Source organism: Dendrobates tinctorius, unplaced genomic scaffold (assembly GCF_039654945.1).
Source record: "Dendrobates tinctorius isolate UK_male_01 unplaced genomic scaffold, ASM3965494v1 ptg000003l, whole genome shotgun sequence".
NCBI lineage: Eukaryota > Metazoa > Chordata > Amphibia > Anura > Dendrobatidae > Dendrobates > Dendrobates tinctorius.
In genome coordinates, this window is record NW_027361671.1 from 93,566,007 (window position 1) to 93,580,635 (window position 14,629).

A 14,629-nucleotide genomic window follows, 5' to 3' on the forward strand; every position below is an offset into this window, starting at 1 on the left:
AAGACCCCTTCTGTCCTCCCAGGAGCTTCCTTCAGGCTTCCCTCTCTCTCTAGCTCTTCCTACTGCAGTCCTTCTCCTTCTCCGTCTTCTCACCAACTCACTAATTCTCCTCAGACCCTGTCATCCCTCACTCCTTCTCTCACTCCACTCTGACTGACTGACAGACTCTTTCCAGAATAATCTTCTTACCTCAGCACTAACTCCTTCTATCAACTGTCACTCCCTTAAGCTCCTCCCCTTTGTCCTACCTTCCCCACTCACTCCCCAACAACCTTTCCTAGCCAGCCTGGGATGAGGCCATCCTCCCTAAGGGTACACCCAGATGCCCTGACAGAACTGGTGTGTGTTGGGTGTGAGTGTTAGAGTCCTGGGTAGTGCTCCCTCCTTACCTGAGAATGGGATATCACACCTCTGGATGAGGTGCAGTACCTCTGTGGCGACTGGACCCTCAGGGGCACCACAAATATACTGACAACTGCCCATTTGGTGCTAATAGAAACACACCCCTATGACAAAGGAAATGAAAATTCACAGATGTCGATTTACTCAGATACATTCAAGAGGAATACCACAGGAATGGAACAACTCAATTTTTTTTTTTTTTTTTAGAAAAGACTCCCAAAATTGTTTTAATCATGCGGAATATAAGCAATTATTAAAGGGAATCTGTCATCAGGATTTTCCTATGTAATGAGAGAGCAGGATAATGTAGGAGCAGAGAGCCTGATTCCAGCGATGTGTCACTTACTAGGCTGTGTTTTGCTGTTTTCAATACAATCAGTGTTTTATCAGCAGGATATTTTTACTACAGGACAACTGGCCTTGTGCATCCTTGTCCAACCCCTCCCCCAGCACACTGGACACAGAAAGCTGCCAATCAGTGATGGAGGCGGGGTTTTACAGAGCCCAACATTCTGAACTCTGCTGGCTCTGCACCAGAGAAAACTCTGATTCTATCAAAACTGTTGCACCCAGTAAACATCGCTGTAATCAGGGTCTCAGTCCCTACCTCATGCTGCTTTCAGATTACATAGCAAAACCCTGCTTACAGATTTCCTATAACCACTTCATGACCAAGCCTATTTTGACTTTAATGACCAGGCCATTTTTTGCAATTCTGACCAGTGTCCCGTTATGAGCCAATAACTCTGGAACGCTTCAACGGATCCTAGCGATTCTGAGATTGTTTTTTTCGTGACATATTGGGCTTCATGTTAGTGGTAAATTTAGGTTGATAATTTTTGCATTTATTTGTGAAAAAAATCAGAAATTTGGCAAAAATTTTGAAAATTTCGCAATTTTAAAATTTTGAATTTTTATTCTGTTAAACCAGAGAATTATGTGACACAAAATAGTTAATAAATAACATTTCCAACATGTCTACTTTACATCAGCACAATTTTGGAAACAGATTTCTTTTGGTAGGAAGTTATAAGGGTTTAAAGTTGACCAGTGATTTCTCATTTTTGCAACAAAATTTACAAAACCATTTTTTTTAGGGACCACCTCACATTTGAAGTCACTTTGAGGGGTCTATGGCTGAAAATACCCAAAAGTGACACCATTCTAAAAACTGCACCCCTCAAGCTACTCAAAACTACATTCAAGAAGATTTTTAACCCTTCAGGTGCTTCACAGGAACTAAAGCAACGTGGAAGGAAAAAATGGACATTTTAATTCTTCCAACAAAAATTTACTTTTAGCATCAATTTTTCCATTTTCACATGGGCAACAGGATAAAACGGATGCTACAATTTCTTGGGCAATTTCTCCTGAGTACACCGATACCTCATATGTGGTCATAAACCACTGTTTGGGTGCACGGCAGGGCTCGGAAGGGAAGGAGCACCATTTGACTTTTTGAATGGAAAATATGCTGGAATATTTAGCGGTTGCCATGTTGCGTTTGGAGAGCCCCTGTGTGCCTAAACATTGGAGCTCCCCCACAAGTGACTCCATTTTGGAAACTAGACCCCCCAAGGAACTTATCTAGATACATAGTGAGCACTTTGAACCCCTCAGGTGCTTCACAAATTGATCTGTTAAAAAAAGTACTTTTTTTCACAAAAATTTTCTTTTGGCCTCAGTTTTTTCATTTTCAGATGGGCAGCAGGATAAAATGGATCCTAAAATTTGTTGGGCAATTTCTCCAGAGTACACCGATACCTTATTTGTGGTCACAAACCACTGTTTTGGCACACGGTAGGGCCGGGAAGGGAAGGAGCGCCATTTGACTTTTGAATGGAAAATTAGCTCCAATCAGCGGACACCATGTCGCGTTTGTAGAGCCCGTGTGTGCCTAAACATTAGAGCACCTCCACAAGTGACCCCATTTTGGAATGGAAACTAGACCCCCCCCAAGGAACTTATCTAGATGCATAGTGAGCACTTTGAACCCTCAGGTGCTTCACAAATTGATCCGTAAAAATTAAAAAGTACTTTTTTTTTCACCCAAAAAATTTTTAGCTTCATTTTTTTCATTTTCACATGGGCAACAGGATTAAATGGATCCTAAAATTAGTTGGGCAATTTCTCCTGAGTACACCGATACCTCATATGTGGTCATAAACCACTGTTTGGGCACACGGCAGGGCTCAGAAGGGAAGGCGCGCCAATTGACTTTTTGAATGGAAAATTAGCTCCAATCGTTAGCGGACGTATGGAGAGCCCCTATGTGCCGCAACATGGGAGCTCCCCCACACGTGACCCCATTTTGGAAATTAGGTCCCCAAGGAACTTATCTAGATGTGTGGTGAGCAGTTTGAACCCCCAAGTGCTTCACAGAAGTTTATAACGCAAAGCCGTGAAAATAAAAAATCATTTTTTTCCTCAAAAGATTATTTTTTAGTTCGCAATTTTTTATTTTCACAAGGGTAACAGAAGAAATTGGACCCCAAAAGTTGTTTTCCAGTTTGTCCTGAGCACGCTGGTAGCCCATATGTGGGGGGGAACCACTGTTTGGGCACACGTCGGGGCTTGAAAGGGAAGCAGTGATGCTTTGAAATGCAGACTTTGATGGAATGGTCTGCGGGCGTCATGTTAGGTTTGCAGAGTCTCTGATGTGCCTAAACAGTAGAAACTCTCCACAAGTGACCCCATTTTGGAAACTAGACCCCCCACGGAACTTATCTAGATGTGTGGTGAGCACTTTGAACCCCCAAGTGCTTCACAGAAATTTATAATGCAGAGCCGTGAAAATAAAAAATCTTTTTTTTTCCTCAAGAAATGATTTTTTAGCCTGCAATTTTTTATTTTCACAAGGGTAACAGGAGAAATTGGACCCCAAAACTTGTTATCCAGTTTGTCCTGAGTGTGCTGGTACCCCATATGTGGGGGGGAACCACTGTATGGGCACACTTTGGGGCTCGGAAGGGAAGTGGTGACGTTTTCGAATGCAGACTTTGATGGAATGGTCTGCGGGCGTCATTTCTTTATTTTATTATTTGTCCCTACCTATGGGGGTGATAAGGGGGGGTGATTTACTATTTTTTTTTTATTTTGATCACTGTGAGAGTTTATCACAGTGATCAAAATGAATGAATGCATCATTTTGGAAGATGGCGGCACCCATGCAGGAGGGAGGAGGGACACTGGGAGTGAAACAAGGACATAGGAGGTACTGGGGAGGTAAGGGGGGAGCGGAAGGCGGGGGGAGCAGAGGGAAGGGGGGGAGCAGATGATGACGGCGGCGGATCGCATACGCTGTGTCACTGGTCGGGAAGGGGTTAAATCATCCATGTCAGGAAAGCTTTAATAAGGTCCTTTTTAAAATAATGTCTCATTAGATATGCTACTTTAGAAAATATAGGTAAATAGATTCCAGATTGAAACATTTTTGCCTTGTTTTTTTCTGTTTTCTTAATCTTCTAATTAGGGAAATTGCTTTTGACTACCATACTACTTGCTCTAGTGTTGCCATAGTAGCAACAGGAAATTAAGGCAATCTTCACATGTCCAGAAATCAGCCGATAGAACGGATCCAGCAGAAATCCGTTGGCAAAAAAGTTATGCAGATGTAAGGGATGTGGACTGGACTGCCGTATTCCTACCCCGACAGCAGTTGCGTCATGTGTATTGTGTCCTGTGTCTTTTGTACATGTATATGTTGTGATGTGGTTATGTGTAGAAGTATGAGAAAAGTATGAGATAAGTAATATTGACAGTGTACAGTATAGGATAGATTAGATTAAGACATAGGTTAGGACTTAGGACACAAGATAGATGATAAGTTAGTGACTCCGCTTAGGTAGCGACATTAGAGTAGAGTTAGATAGTTTAGTAAGGATTAGTTAGTATAGATTAGTTATTAAGGATAGAGTTAATTTTCTAGACTAGCCCATAGTGGGAGGGGCTTAGTGTTAGGGAAATAAACCACTTCCTGTAGTAAGGCAGATAGGGAAAAGTTCCAGTTGTAGTAGGAAGTGTCTGTGAGCAGTGCTGCCATTTGGGTGAACTACTAAGAAAAAGGAGACTTTGGGACAAGGAAGTAGCGCTACCCGGCATGAAGACGAGACAAAGTGGCCTTGAACCTTAAAGGGGTCCTTGGATAGGACGTGTTATGAGAAACCTGAATTTGCTAAACACCAAAGGTAACAAGCCTAAACAGGACTGAGTTTGTGGGACTGGTGGGGGTCCTGAGTGGTAGATCCAGGGTGACAGTAGTGGAAGAAATAGGATGCTGTACCACTGAGCAGGTAGAGAGACTTGCTGATCAGGATGGTGGTGACAAGCTAGACTGTGACGAAGTAGGGCGTAACAGTGTGCTTCACCGGCCCTGGAGTAGGCTACAGTGGAAGGAAATTATGTGAGCGAAAATTCTTTACACTGTGAAGGAAATGTCCATAAAACTTTGCACCCACTATTCCTTGTATTTAACCCTTACCAAGTTACTGTTCACTAAATACTGTGTTTCAGAACAGTAGTCTCCTTACTTAAACTTTTGAAACCTATGGTCCTGGTCAGCCAACAACATTGAATACAGGTGGCCTGCACTGACGCAAGGCCATCACAGCAACAACACCCCGCCAGAACCCACTGTTTCATGTAAGGAGCCAGGGCGGCACAGGAGAAGACAAGTGCCTTGCCTACGGCTAACGTCCCCCGCCGCTCCACAAAGACCCAACATTTTTGTCCATTTTTTACCAACTAATTTAAGCTGGATCTGTTTTTTTAATATTGAAGTCTATGGACAATGGATTCATTAGATAGCCATCTGTTATCTTAATTTTGAAAAGGATCCAGTAAGCAAATAATGGATTCTTTTCAAATGAAAAAAACAGATGGCTGATTAACGTATTCATTTTCCATAGACTGCAATGTTAAAAGAAAACTGATCCAGATGAAATCTATTTTTCAAAAACAGACAAAAGTCCTGTCTGCACAACTTTTTTGCCAACGGATTTCTGCTGGATCCGTTCTAATGGATGATTACTGCAGGGGTGTACACTGATAGCTTGGGACCCCTGTGCAAGAAATATGTCTGGGCCCCCCTCCCTGATGAGTAAGCTGCTTATGATGAGGGCAATCTGGCAATGGGACCCCTGGAGCCTCCGGCTCCAAGAAACCAGCCAGATTGCCATCATTATAACTGCCCTGCAAGCAGGAGCATACATAGCAATCACTAGGCCCAATAAGTTCTATTTGGGCCCCCACACCTTTAAAAAATATATATATTTATATTTTTTCACTGAGATGGTGATATATATATATACTGTATGTGTAATATATATACAGTATATCCATCCATTAGGAATCGGTTTCTAATTCTCTTAACCTCCTGGCTCTTACTGAAACCTGGATCCAGCAGTCAGACACTACCGCTGCTGCTGCTCTTTCATACGGGGGGCTTCACTTCTCTCATACCCCAAGATCAGACAAAAGAGCTGGTGGAGGCGTTGGTCTGCTTCTATCACCAAAATGTACCTTTCAGGTTATCCCTCAAGTACCCTCACTTGTCTTCCCTTCTTTTGAGGTCCATGCCGTCAGACTCTACACCCCCTTCTCCATGCGAGTGGCGGTGGTGTATCGTCCTCCCGGCCCCTCCCATCAGTTCCTGGATCATTTTGCCACTTGGCTTCCACATTTTCTCTCCTGTGACATCCCTACCCTCATCATGGGTGATTTCAACATCCCCATTGCTCTTCCCCTCTCCCCATCTGCTACTCACCTTTTATCTCTAACCTCCTCATTTGGCCTTTCGCAGCTTACTAATTCTCCAACGCATGAAGACGGAAACTCCCTCGATTTGGTCTTCTCTCGGCTTTGTGCAGTGGATGATTTTGCAAACTCCCCTCTCCCGCTCTCTGACCACAATCTTCTTTCATTCTCTATCAAGAACTGCCAGGCTGCTCAGGTCACCCCCACTGTCCAGACTTATAGAAACATACAGGCCATTAACACCCAGAAACTTCTGAAGAACTTGCAGTCTTCATTGGCCCCTATCTCCTCCCTCTCATGTCCTGATTCTGCATTGAAGCATTACAATGAAACACTTCAAAGTGCCCTGGATGAATTTGCACCCCCTATAAATAGAACACCACAACGCAGATGGCGACAACCCTGGCACACGGTGCAAACACGTTTCCTGCAGCGGTGCTCCAGGTGCGCCGAACGTCTGTGGAGAAAATCCAATCTACCCGAAGATTTCATCCATTTTAAGTTTATGCTTAGAACATACAACACTGCCCTTCACCTCTCCAAACAAACCTATTTCAACACCCTCATCACCTCACTGTCCAATAACCCGAAACGTCTCTTTGACACTTTTCATTCTCTACTCAATCCAAGAGTACAGGCCCCAACCACGGAGCTCCGAGCTGACGATCTGGCCAATTACTTCAAAGAAAAAATTGACCAGATCCGACAGGAAATTATCTCCCAATCACCTCATACCATGCACCGTCCTCCCTCCCCCACTGCATCTAACTCACTCTCTGATTTTGAACCAGTCACAGAAGAAGAAGTAAGCAGGCTCCTTGCATCTTCTCACCCAACTACTTGCACCAGTGACCCATTTCCGTCACAGCTCCTTCAGTCCCTTTCCCCTGCTGTCACCCCTCACCTAACTAAAATATTTAACCTCTCTCTCTCTTCTGGTATTTTTCCCTTCTCATTTAAGCATGCCATCATACATCCACTACTTAAAAAACCATCCCTCGACCAAAACTGTGCCGCTAACTATAGACCTGTCTCTAATCTTCCCTTCATCTCTAAACTCCTGGAACGCCTGGTCCACTCCCGTCTTATCCGCTATCTCTCAGAAAACTCTCTTCTCGACCCTCTCCAATCCGGTTTCCGCTCTTTACACTCCACTGAAACTGCCCTCACTAAAGTCTCTAATGATCTGCTAACAGCTAAATCAAATGGTCATTACTCCATGCTTATTCTCTTGGATCTCTCTGCAGCATTCGACACTGTGGATCATCAGCTCCTCCTCACTATGCTCCGTTCCATTGGCCTTAAGGATACCGTTCTCTCCTGGTTCTCCTCCTATCTCTCCGACCGCTCCTTTACTGTATCTTTACTCCTCCTCTCATCTTCCCCTTACTGTTGGGGTCCCCCAAGGATCGGTTCTAGGTCCCCTCCTCTTCTCCTTGTACACTGCCGCTATTGGTCAAATAATCAGTAGATTTGGTTTCCAGTACCATCTCTATGCTGATGACACCCAATTATACGCTTCTTCTCCTGACATCACGCCAGCCTTTCTAGAAAACACCGGCGATTGTCTAAACGCTGTGTCTAATATCATGTCCTCACTATATCTGAAACTGAACCTGTCAAAGACTGAACTCCTGGTGTTTCCTGCCTCTACTAATGTACCTATACCCGACATTGCCATTTCTGTGTGTGGTTCCACTATTACTCCCCAGCAACAGGCCCGCTGTCTTGGGGTCATACTTGATTCCGAGCTTTCCTTTGCCCCCCACATTCGATCACTGGCTCGCTCTTGTCATCTGCACCTCAAAAACATTTCTAGAATTCGACCTTTTCTTACCTTTGACGCTGCAAAAACTCTTACTGTTTCTCTTATTCATTCTCGTCTCGACTATTGTAACTCTCTTCTAATCGGTCTCCCTCTTACCAAACTCTCCCCCCTCCAATCTGTCTTGAATGCTGCAGCCAGGATCATATTCCTCACCAATCGTTACACCGATGCCTCTACCTTGTGCCAGTCATTACACTGGCTACCCATCCACTCCAGAATTCAGTATAAACTTATTACCCTCACTCACAAAGCCCTCCATGGCTCAGCACCACCCTACATCTCCTCCCTTGTTTCAGTATACCACCCTACCCGCGCCCTCCGTTCTGCTGATGACCTGAGATTAGCATCCTCAATAGTCAGAACCTCCCACTCCCGTCTCCAAGACTTTACACGTGCCGCACCAATTCTTTGGAATGCACTTCCCAGGTCAATACGATTAGTCCCCAATCCCCACAATTTTAAGCGTGTCCAGAAAACGCATTTATTCAGACTGGCCTACCACCCCAACACATTAACCTAATCTATCCCTGTGTGGCACAGCCAAAAGTTTTACCATAACCAGGTTCCCCGCATCATGTTCCCACATGCTTTATGCCTCCATTAGCCCTCTGTGTCTGTACTGTTACACACTTAACATTATGACTGGTCCATACAATCAGGGTAACTGTTACCACCCACCTTTCGTGTCTCCCTCTTTCCTCATAGACTGTAAGCTTGCGAGCAGGGCCCTCTTTCCTCTTGGTATTTGTTATAATCTACTGTATGTGATTATTGTTATGCTGTAATGTCTATTGTCTGTACAAATCCCCTCTGAAATGTAAAGTGCTGCGGAATATGTCGGCGCTATAAAAATAAAATTTATTATTATTATTATTATTAATCGGTTCTGCTGGTTCCAGTGCAGTCAGACTTGCAGTCAGGTGACAACTAGTGTCCGCTGTTGGTGATCAGAACACTTCAGACAAGGCTGACTCTCTAAATGGCACATTTCAGCTAGTGTGCAAAGCTTATCATGTGGTTACATGATTGCTGCTGTATATTTTATATTACATTATATGTCTGGTATCGGTATCATCTGGTATCTACTCTATTCATAGTCTATGGAACTGATGGAAATAGCTGAGTGCGGTGCTCAGCAGTTCTATAGATAATGAATAGAGCAGAGGCCGAGCATGCACAACATTGCTCCATCCAGGATGAGACTGCAGACCCCTATACTCAGAATCTCTGGGGGAACCCAGTGGACGAATTCCTAGTGATCATTAAGTTATCCACGAACTGATGGATCACACATACATCGTACATATTTAATAGAGGTCATCCTCGACCATCTGATTCATCTGAAAAACACAAATGCACTATACCACACAAATCATAACATTTTAACCAACATGACGTCTTCGTCCTTCTTTCTTCTGGAGTGGAACAGAACCTATCCTACTCAGTTAGGACACTGAAACTTTATGTGCCCAAGTCCCCTTAACCTGGCAACAATCCTTTGGGTTAACATTGGCCCTGGTTTTGCAAGGGCCCACAAGCCAACAATATGGCCCCATCAATTCGTGGGTGCAGTCCATTTGCCTTTAACCTGGTTGGGACATCGGGTCATCCACTTGTCTCCATGGGTCCGCATGACCTTGGTCTCACCAGTGTGGAGACTCTGACAACGCGTGTCTAAATTCCTTTTAATCACACGCCTGCTGGCCAACACAGCAATAGCTCCAGTAGTTCTGGAGCACAGTCCATACAGTCCCTCATCTGTCTTTTAAGACAAGGGTGCAAATAACACAGTCCTGACTCGGCTCGATCCTCGGGTCATCCATTTCCATTCCTCCTCTCCCTTTTTTTGTAAACAGCACTCCCTTTAAGTTGCACAGTCCACAGGGACAGAAAAGGGTTTCCGGCCCTTTAAGAGTTCACAGTCCTGCAATCCAGCAAGTGGGGGGAATAAACAAGGGGCAAACCAACCTTCAGCCGTCCGCGGCTACTACAGGCCCACCTGGCCTCGAGGGTATCTTAAACAGTCCCTCTGATTCCTTTTAGGAAAATCACACAGGCCTTCTGGCCACAAAGGTATCAACGGTCCTTCCAAAAATAACAAAGGCGAGGCACCTTAAACTTTGCTTCCTGAGATTCGACTGTTCTCAAGCCTTTAAACAGGGGTTCCTCAGAACTCGACCCCTCAAAATAGCCCGCTGGATCAACTGAGTAACTGCAATTGCCCAGAGGGCACCTTGATCACTGTTCAGGTGTCTCCTGGAATTTCTCCATCTTCTTCCAGACTCGTCTCGGGCAGAACCAAGCCACTTCTAGATGAAGTCAGCACTGGAACTACCTGCACATCTGCATCAGGCTCCCAGAATGAAGTAAAGGCCCAAAGTGCTTCCTGGAGCTCCTCTACCATCTTCCTCCCCTCTGCATATCAATACTCAATGCTTCTGAGGAATTCACCACAGATTACCTGGATTGACAACTGAGCACCATTCAATAGTTGCTGGCCTGCGTCCGGCTTTTCTGAACAGGATGGAGCTGAGGCATGCATACCTTCTGCAGGGGGCTCCGCCTCTTCTTGGTACTCTAGAGTGGTCATGGACTCTCTGGTCCCCCGAGCGGGGTACACTGCGTGTCTCCCTTCAGGCTGAACCACAATAACTAGGGATGGTAGTATCTCTGTAACCAGGTCCCCAGGGCAGACAAAAGGCTCCAAATCCCTTCCAGTACTCGTCCACTGCATATAGTTCCCCATATTTGCTCTCATCGCTCATGTCCTTCATTTTCTTGTCGTCACCGCCAATGCTCATTCACCATGCAGGATGTGCCATTTCCACGGGGAGCCTTCTGCTATGTGTCTCACTTCTTGCTCATCGTAGGGAAAATGGCACCAAGCGCCTTCTGATGCTGCCCTTCCTGAGCTTCTGGCTCCGCCTCTTCCAGGGCAGAACTTCTGACGTGACCACCGCATCACACGTCATTCTCGGCAACTCCACCTTCAGCCGTGCCCTCTTCCAGCTCACTTTCACACACAGCGGGCCACGCCTCACGCTGCACCTTGCCTCCCTCCAGAACATACCTCCTATTCCGGACAAGCCTTTCTTCACCAGGCCCATCCTTCTTTGGGCTGTCACTTGTGGGGGCTGAATATCTTTTCGCGCTCTTGGGTGCCATCCATGCCCATGATAGGCGTTGTTTCTCCTTCTCTTCGCTGCCGCCTTCTTGCAATCCATGCTTCGGGCCGCTATCTTGAGCCGAAAGGTGGGAGATGATGAGGGCATGCACTAGTGTTTTTGCAGAGTCTTGCTTGATGAATGTTCGGATTCGGGAGATATTTTTGAGTTGGAGTCGGCAGGAAGTGGTAACGGTTTGTATGTGTGGTCTGCAGTGTATCAAATACTTATTTACCCCACTGTGTGTACATTATGTAGACAAAAGTAATGGGACATCTACTGATTAGATGTATGTGGCCTCATTCTATTCACTTGTACTGAGCCCACATAACATCTTTCTATGTACAATGCATACTGACAGTAAGCTGCCTATCAGACGAGGGAGATTGGTCAGGCTAGGGTTTGTGTGCCATGTAGTCCTGGCAGTAATAGTCTCTTGGTGATAAAAGCACTCATTGTATGGAAATAACAACACATAGCCTAATAAGTGACACATCCCTCAATTCTGTGTCTCAGCTTCTACCTAATGCTGTTCACAGATTACATAGCAAAAACCTGCTGACAGATTACCTTAAATGCTCTTCTGATACATATGGTCACATATAACAAATCAGAATGTGATGTATATGTTATTCCTTTTTGTAAACAATAAAATGTTTTTTCTTTTTTTTTTTTTTTAGGGTTTTCTGCTCATAACTGGAATATTTCATTGTACACAGATGGCAAACTGGTGATGAGGCATCCCGCACCCCATGCACATGGCATACCACACCTGCATGTACACTGTTTGTGGAGACATACATAAACCGTGTGTACTGCATGTATGACAACAGACGACGACTCAACATCCATATGGCAATGGAGAGTTACATATACTAACTCGCTTTCTCTTTCTCATAAAAAGCCTCTTATACAAGATGGATTTTGTAACTTCAGAGGCATTTTTTTTAATGGGGGACTATCAGCACTGATCTGCCTGCTATACTGTGCTGTTCTTGTTCTTTGCTCATAAACATATATTAATATATGTAATGTAAGAGACCTATACGCTATCTCTTCCATTGTACCGATGGGATTTCAGTTGTTTTCACTATAAACTCACTATGATAATTTTGTTTGAGATTCTGCTGCTGCATCTTGATCCAAGATATTAAATTCAAGAAAAAGAAAAAAAAAACACCATTCTCTGGTGCATGAACCTTGTTCTCAGGCCTTGCTTTTTGTTTTTCGGACTGCAATGCGTCCAGGTAGTAAACGAGATCTAGAGATTACAACATTTATGTCATCTTTTATGCAAACAGCCATTATTGTTACCGTTTTTAATCTGCGACTGAGTATTTTCTTCTTATTATTAAAGCTTACGATCACATTGGATGCCATTTTACATATATAGAATTAATCTACATAAAAAGTTGAGAACTTTTGGAAGCACATTGGATTACTACACCCTGTATTATAGCTCAGAGCAGCAGTAACAATTCTGCAGCTTCAGAGCTGAAATCTTGAAGCATTCCATGGTGGCTGATCGTCTGCACGTTTAGTCATCGTGGGACGTTGGCAATCTCATGACAGACACATAAAGCATATCCACATTATATGCCGGAAATGCAGGCCCAATCTGTGGGATCCGCATCTATCTGCAGAACGGAAGTCACCTAATTTCCTGTTCTGACTGTTGCCTTCATAGAGATGGAAAAGTGGCTCCCAATTCAGTTCTAAAGGAGTTTAAAAAACAGATGCGCAATGGGTTTGCCTGTGTTCGGAAGTCCCATGGAATTGAATACTAAGGGCTCTAAATCCACCAATCAGCGTTAAGGATCGGAGAGTACCCCCTTAAATTATGAGAATTGGGGTCTCTAAACCAGACACTGTAGTAGTTATTTGTATAGCAACAAAATCTGTCCCTCTTCACTATAGGAGCTTGGCAGAGCTAAGTTTCAAGAAAAGTAATGTACTCTATACACAAATTGACTCAACTTTTTATTAGGTTCAGTCTATATATTAGGACTGTGTTTATACAGGGTGGATTAGTTGCTACAAAATCCACAAATGTCTGCACCCTCCTGCTATAGGTTTTGATGAAGTTATCGGCTCCATGGGAATATAGCCTCACTATAAAATGTTTTTACTGTCTACCATCAGAAAATTGCTTTCTCCCCTTTTGCCCCTGTCATTTTTTTCTACCCCTCACAGCAACAATATTAAGGTATACAGGTTATATATGTGCTTGTTGGAGGATTTTTCTGTTGTATCCTATAGACTTTTCATTTTTGGCATTCAAATATTGTGATGTTGCAGATGTTATAGGAGTGTAAAGTTGCATGTATATAATAAATGACCATTAACAACAATCACTCAGAAATTTTATTGCTGCTATGTAAAACAACAGAATTTCCTAAGTAATAAAACATTTTCAGATAATTTTTAAGATGTCACAGAGACATATCAGAGTCCATGCGGTGAGACCCCACAGAACAAAGTTCTGAAGCACCCAGCTGAGCGCTGCTTTTTTCTAGACTGAATATTGCCATGATAGAAAATCTATGAAGCCTCATATTAGTCTCACGGGAGAGCAGAACTCAGCCGAGCACTTCTACGCCCATATTTTATCGATGGGATCTCAACACTAAAACTCTCAAAATTTCTGATATGTCTCCTATGACAATGTCAAAAGATTTCCTAAAGTGCAGTTCCACTGTAAGACACAAAACCGGGAGCTACATAGAAATCATGGGGCTGTATAGTAAAAATCCTAATTCCCCCCCCCCCTCAAAATATATGGTGGAGTTTGCAGAGTCACGGCACATAGGCGCAGTCTCAGAAGGGCATACCTCCCAAGTTTTAAAGCCAGGGAAAGGGATATGTATTGCACCAGTTGCACAGTAATTTTTCCCCTATGGAAGTCCTTTACCATTCTCACCCACTGTGATACACCTTTCATGGCCCCTATAGAGTATGTTGTCAACAAAAATTCCCGCCATACACAGTATGATCTCTTCACACTGAATTCCCAGTTACCCAAACATGCACAGTATAAGGCTGCCACAGTTCCCCAAATACAGTATGATGTTGCCACAATGACCCCAGCACATTATGATCCTCCTACATTGCCCCACACAGCAAAACATCCCCACAGTTCCCCCACACTTATAAGCCCCTCAGTTACCCAAACCAACAGTATTTCCCCCCCTCACACATTATAAGGCCCCCAGTGACACCCCACACAAGATGATGACCTTACAATATGATGTCCCCACAGCATCCCCTCCACGGTATAATGCCACTACAGTGAACCACTTCATAGTATGATGTCCCCACAGCACCCCACATAGAATCATGGCTCCCACACAATTTGATGACCCCCACATTGGTATAATGATCCCCACACACAGTATCATTGTCCCACAGCCCCTTAAACACATTATAATATCCAACAGCAGTTCGTCCAGTTTCATGACCCCACAGTTACCCCTATCACAGA

At 44.1% G+C, this 14,629-nt stretch overlaps 1 protein-coding gene across 5 annotated transcripts in view; it reads left to right on the plus strand.

Annotated features, from left to right (window-relative positions):
• The window catches only part of NOS1 (nitric oxide synthase 1), a 558,783-nt gene extending 545,284 nt beyond the window's left edge, over positions 1–13,499 (plus strand). For all 5 annotated transcript variants that reach the window (XM_073560587.1, XM_073560281.1, XM_073560506.1 and 2 more), the window contains one exon: positions 11,829–13,499. Coding sequence is in view for 4 of the 5 variants with exons in the window: in XM_073560281.1 (XP_073416382.1) it covers positions 11,829–11,844 (16 nt within the window). In the remaining variant the exon portion in view is untranslated. The remainder of the gene's footprint in view (positions 1–11,828) is intronic.
• Positions 13,500–14,629: the final 1,130 nt, after the last annotated feature.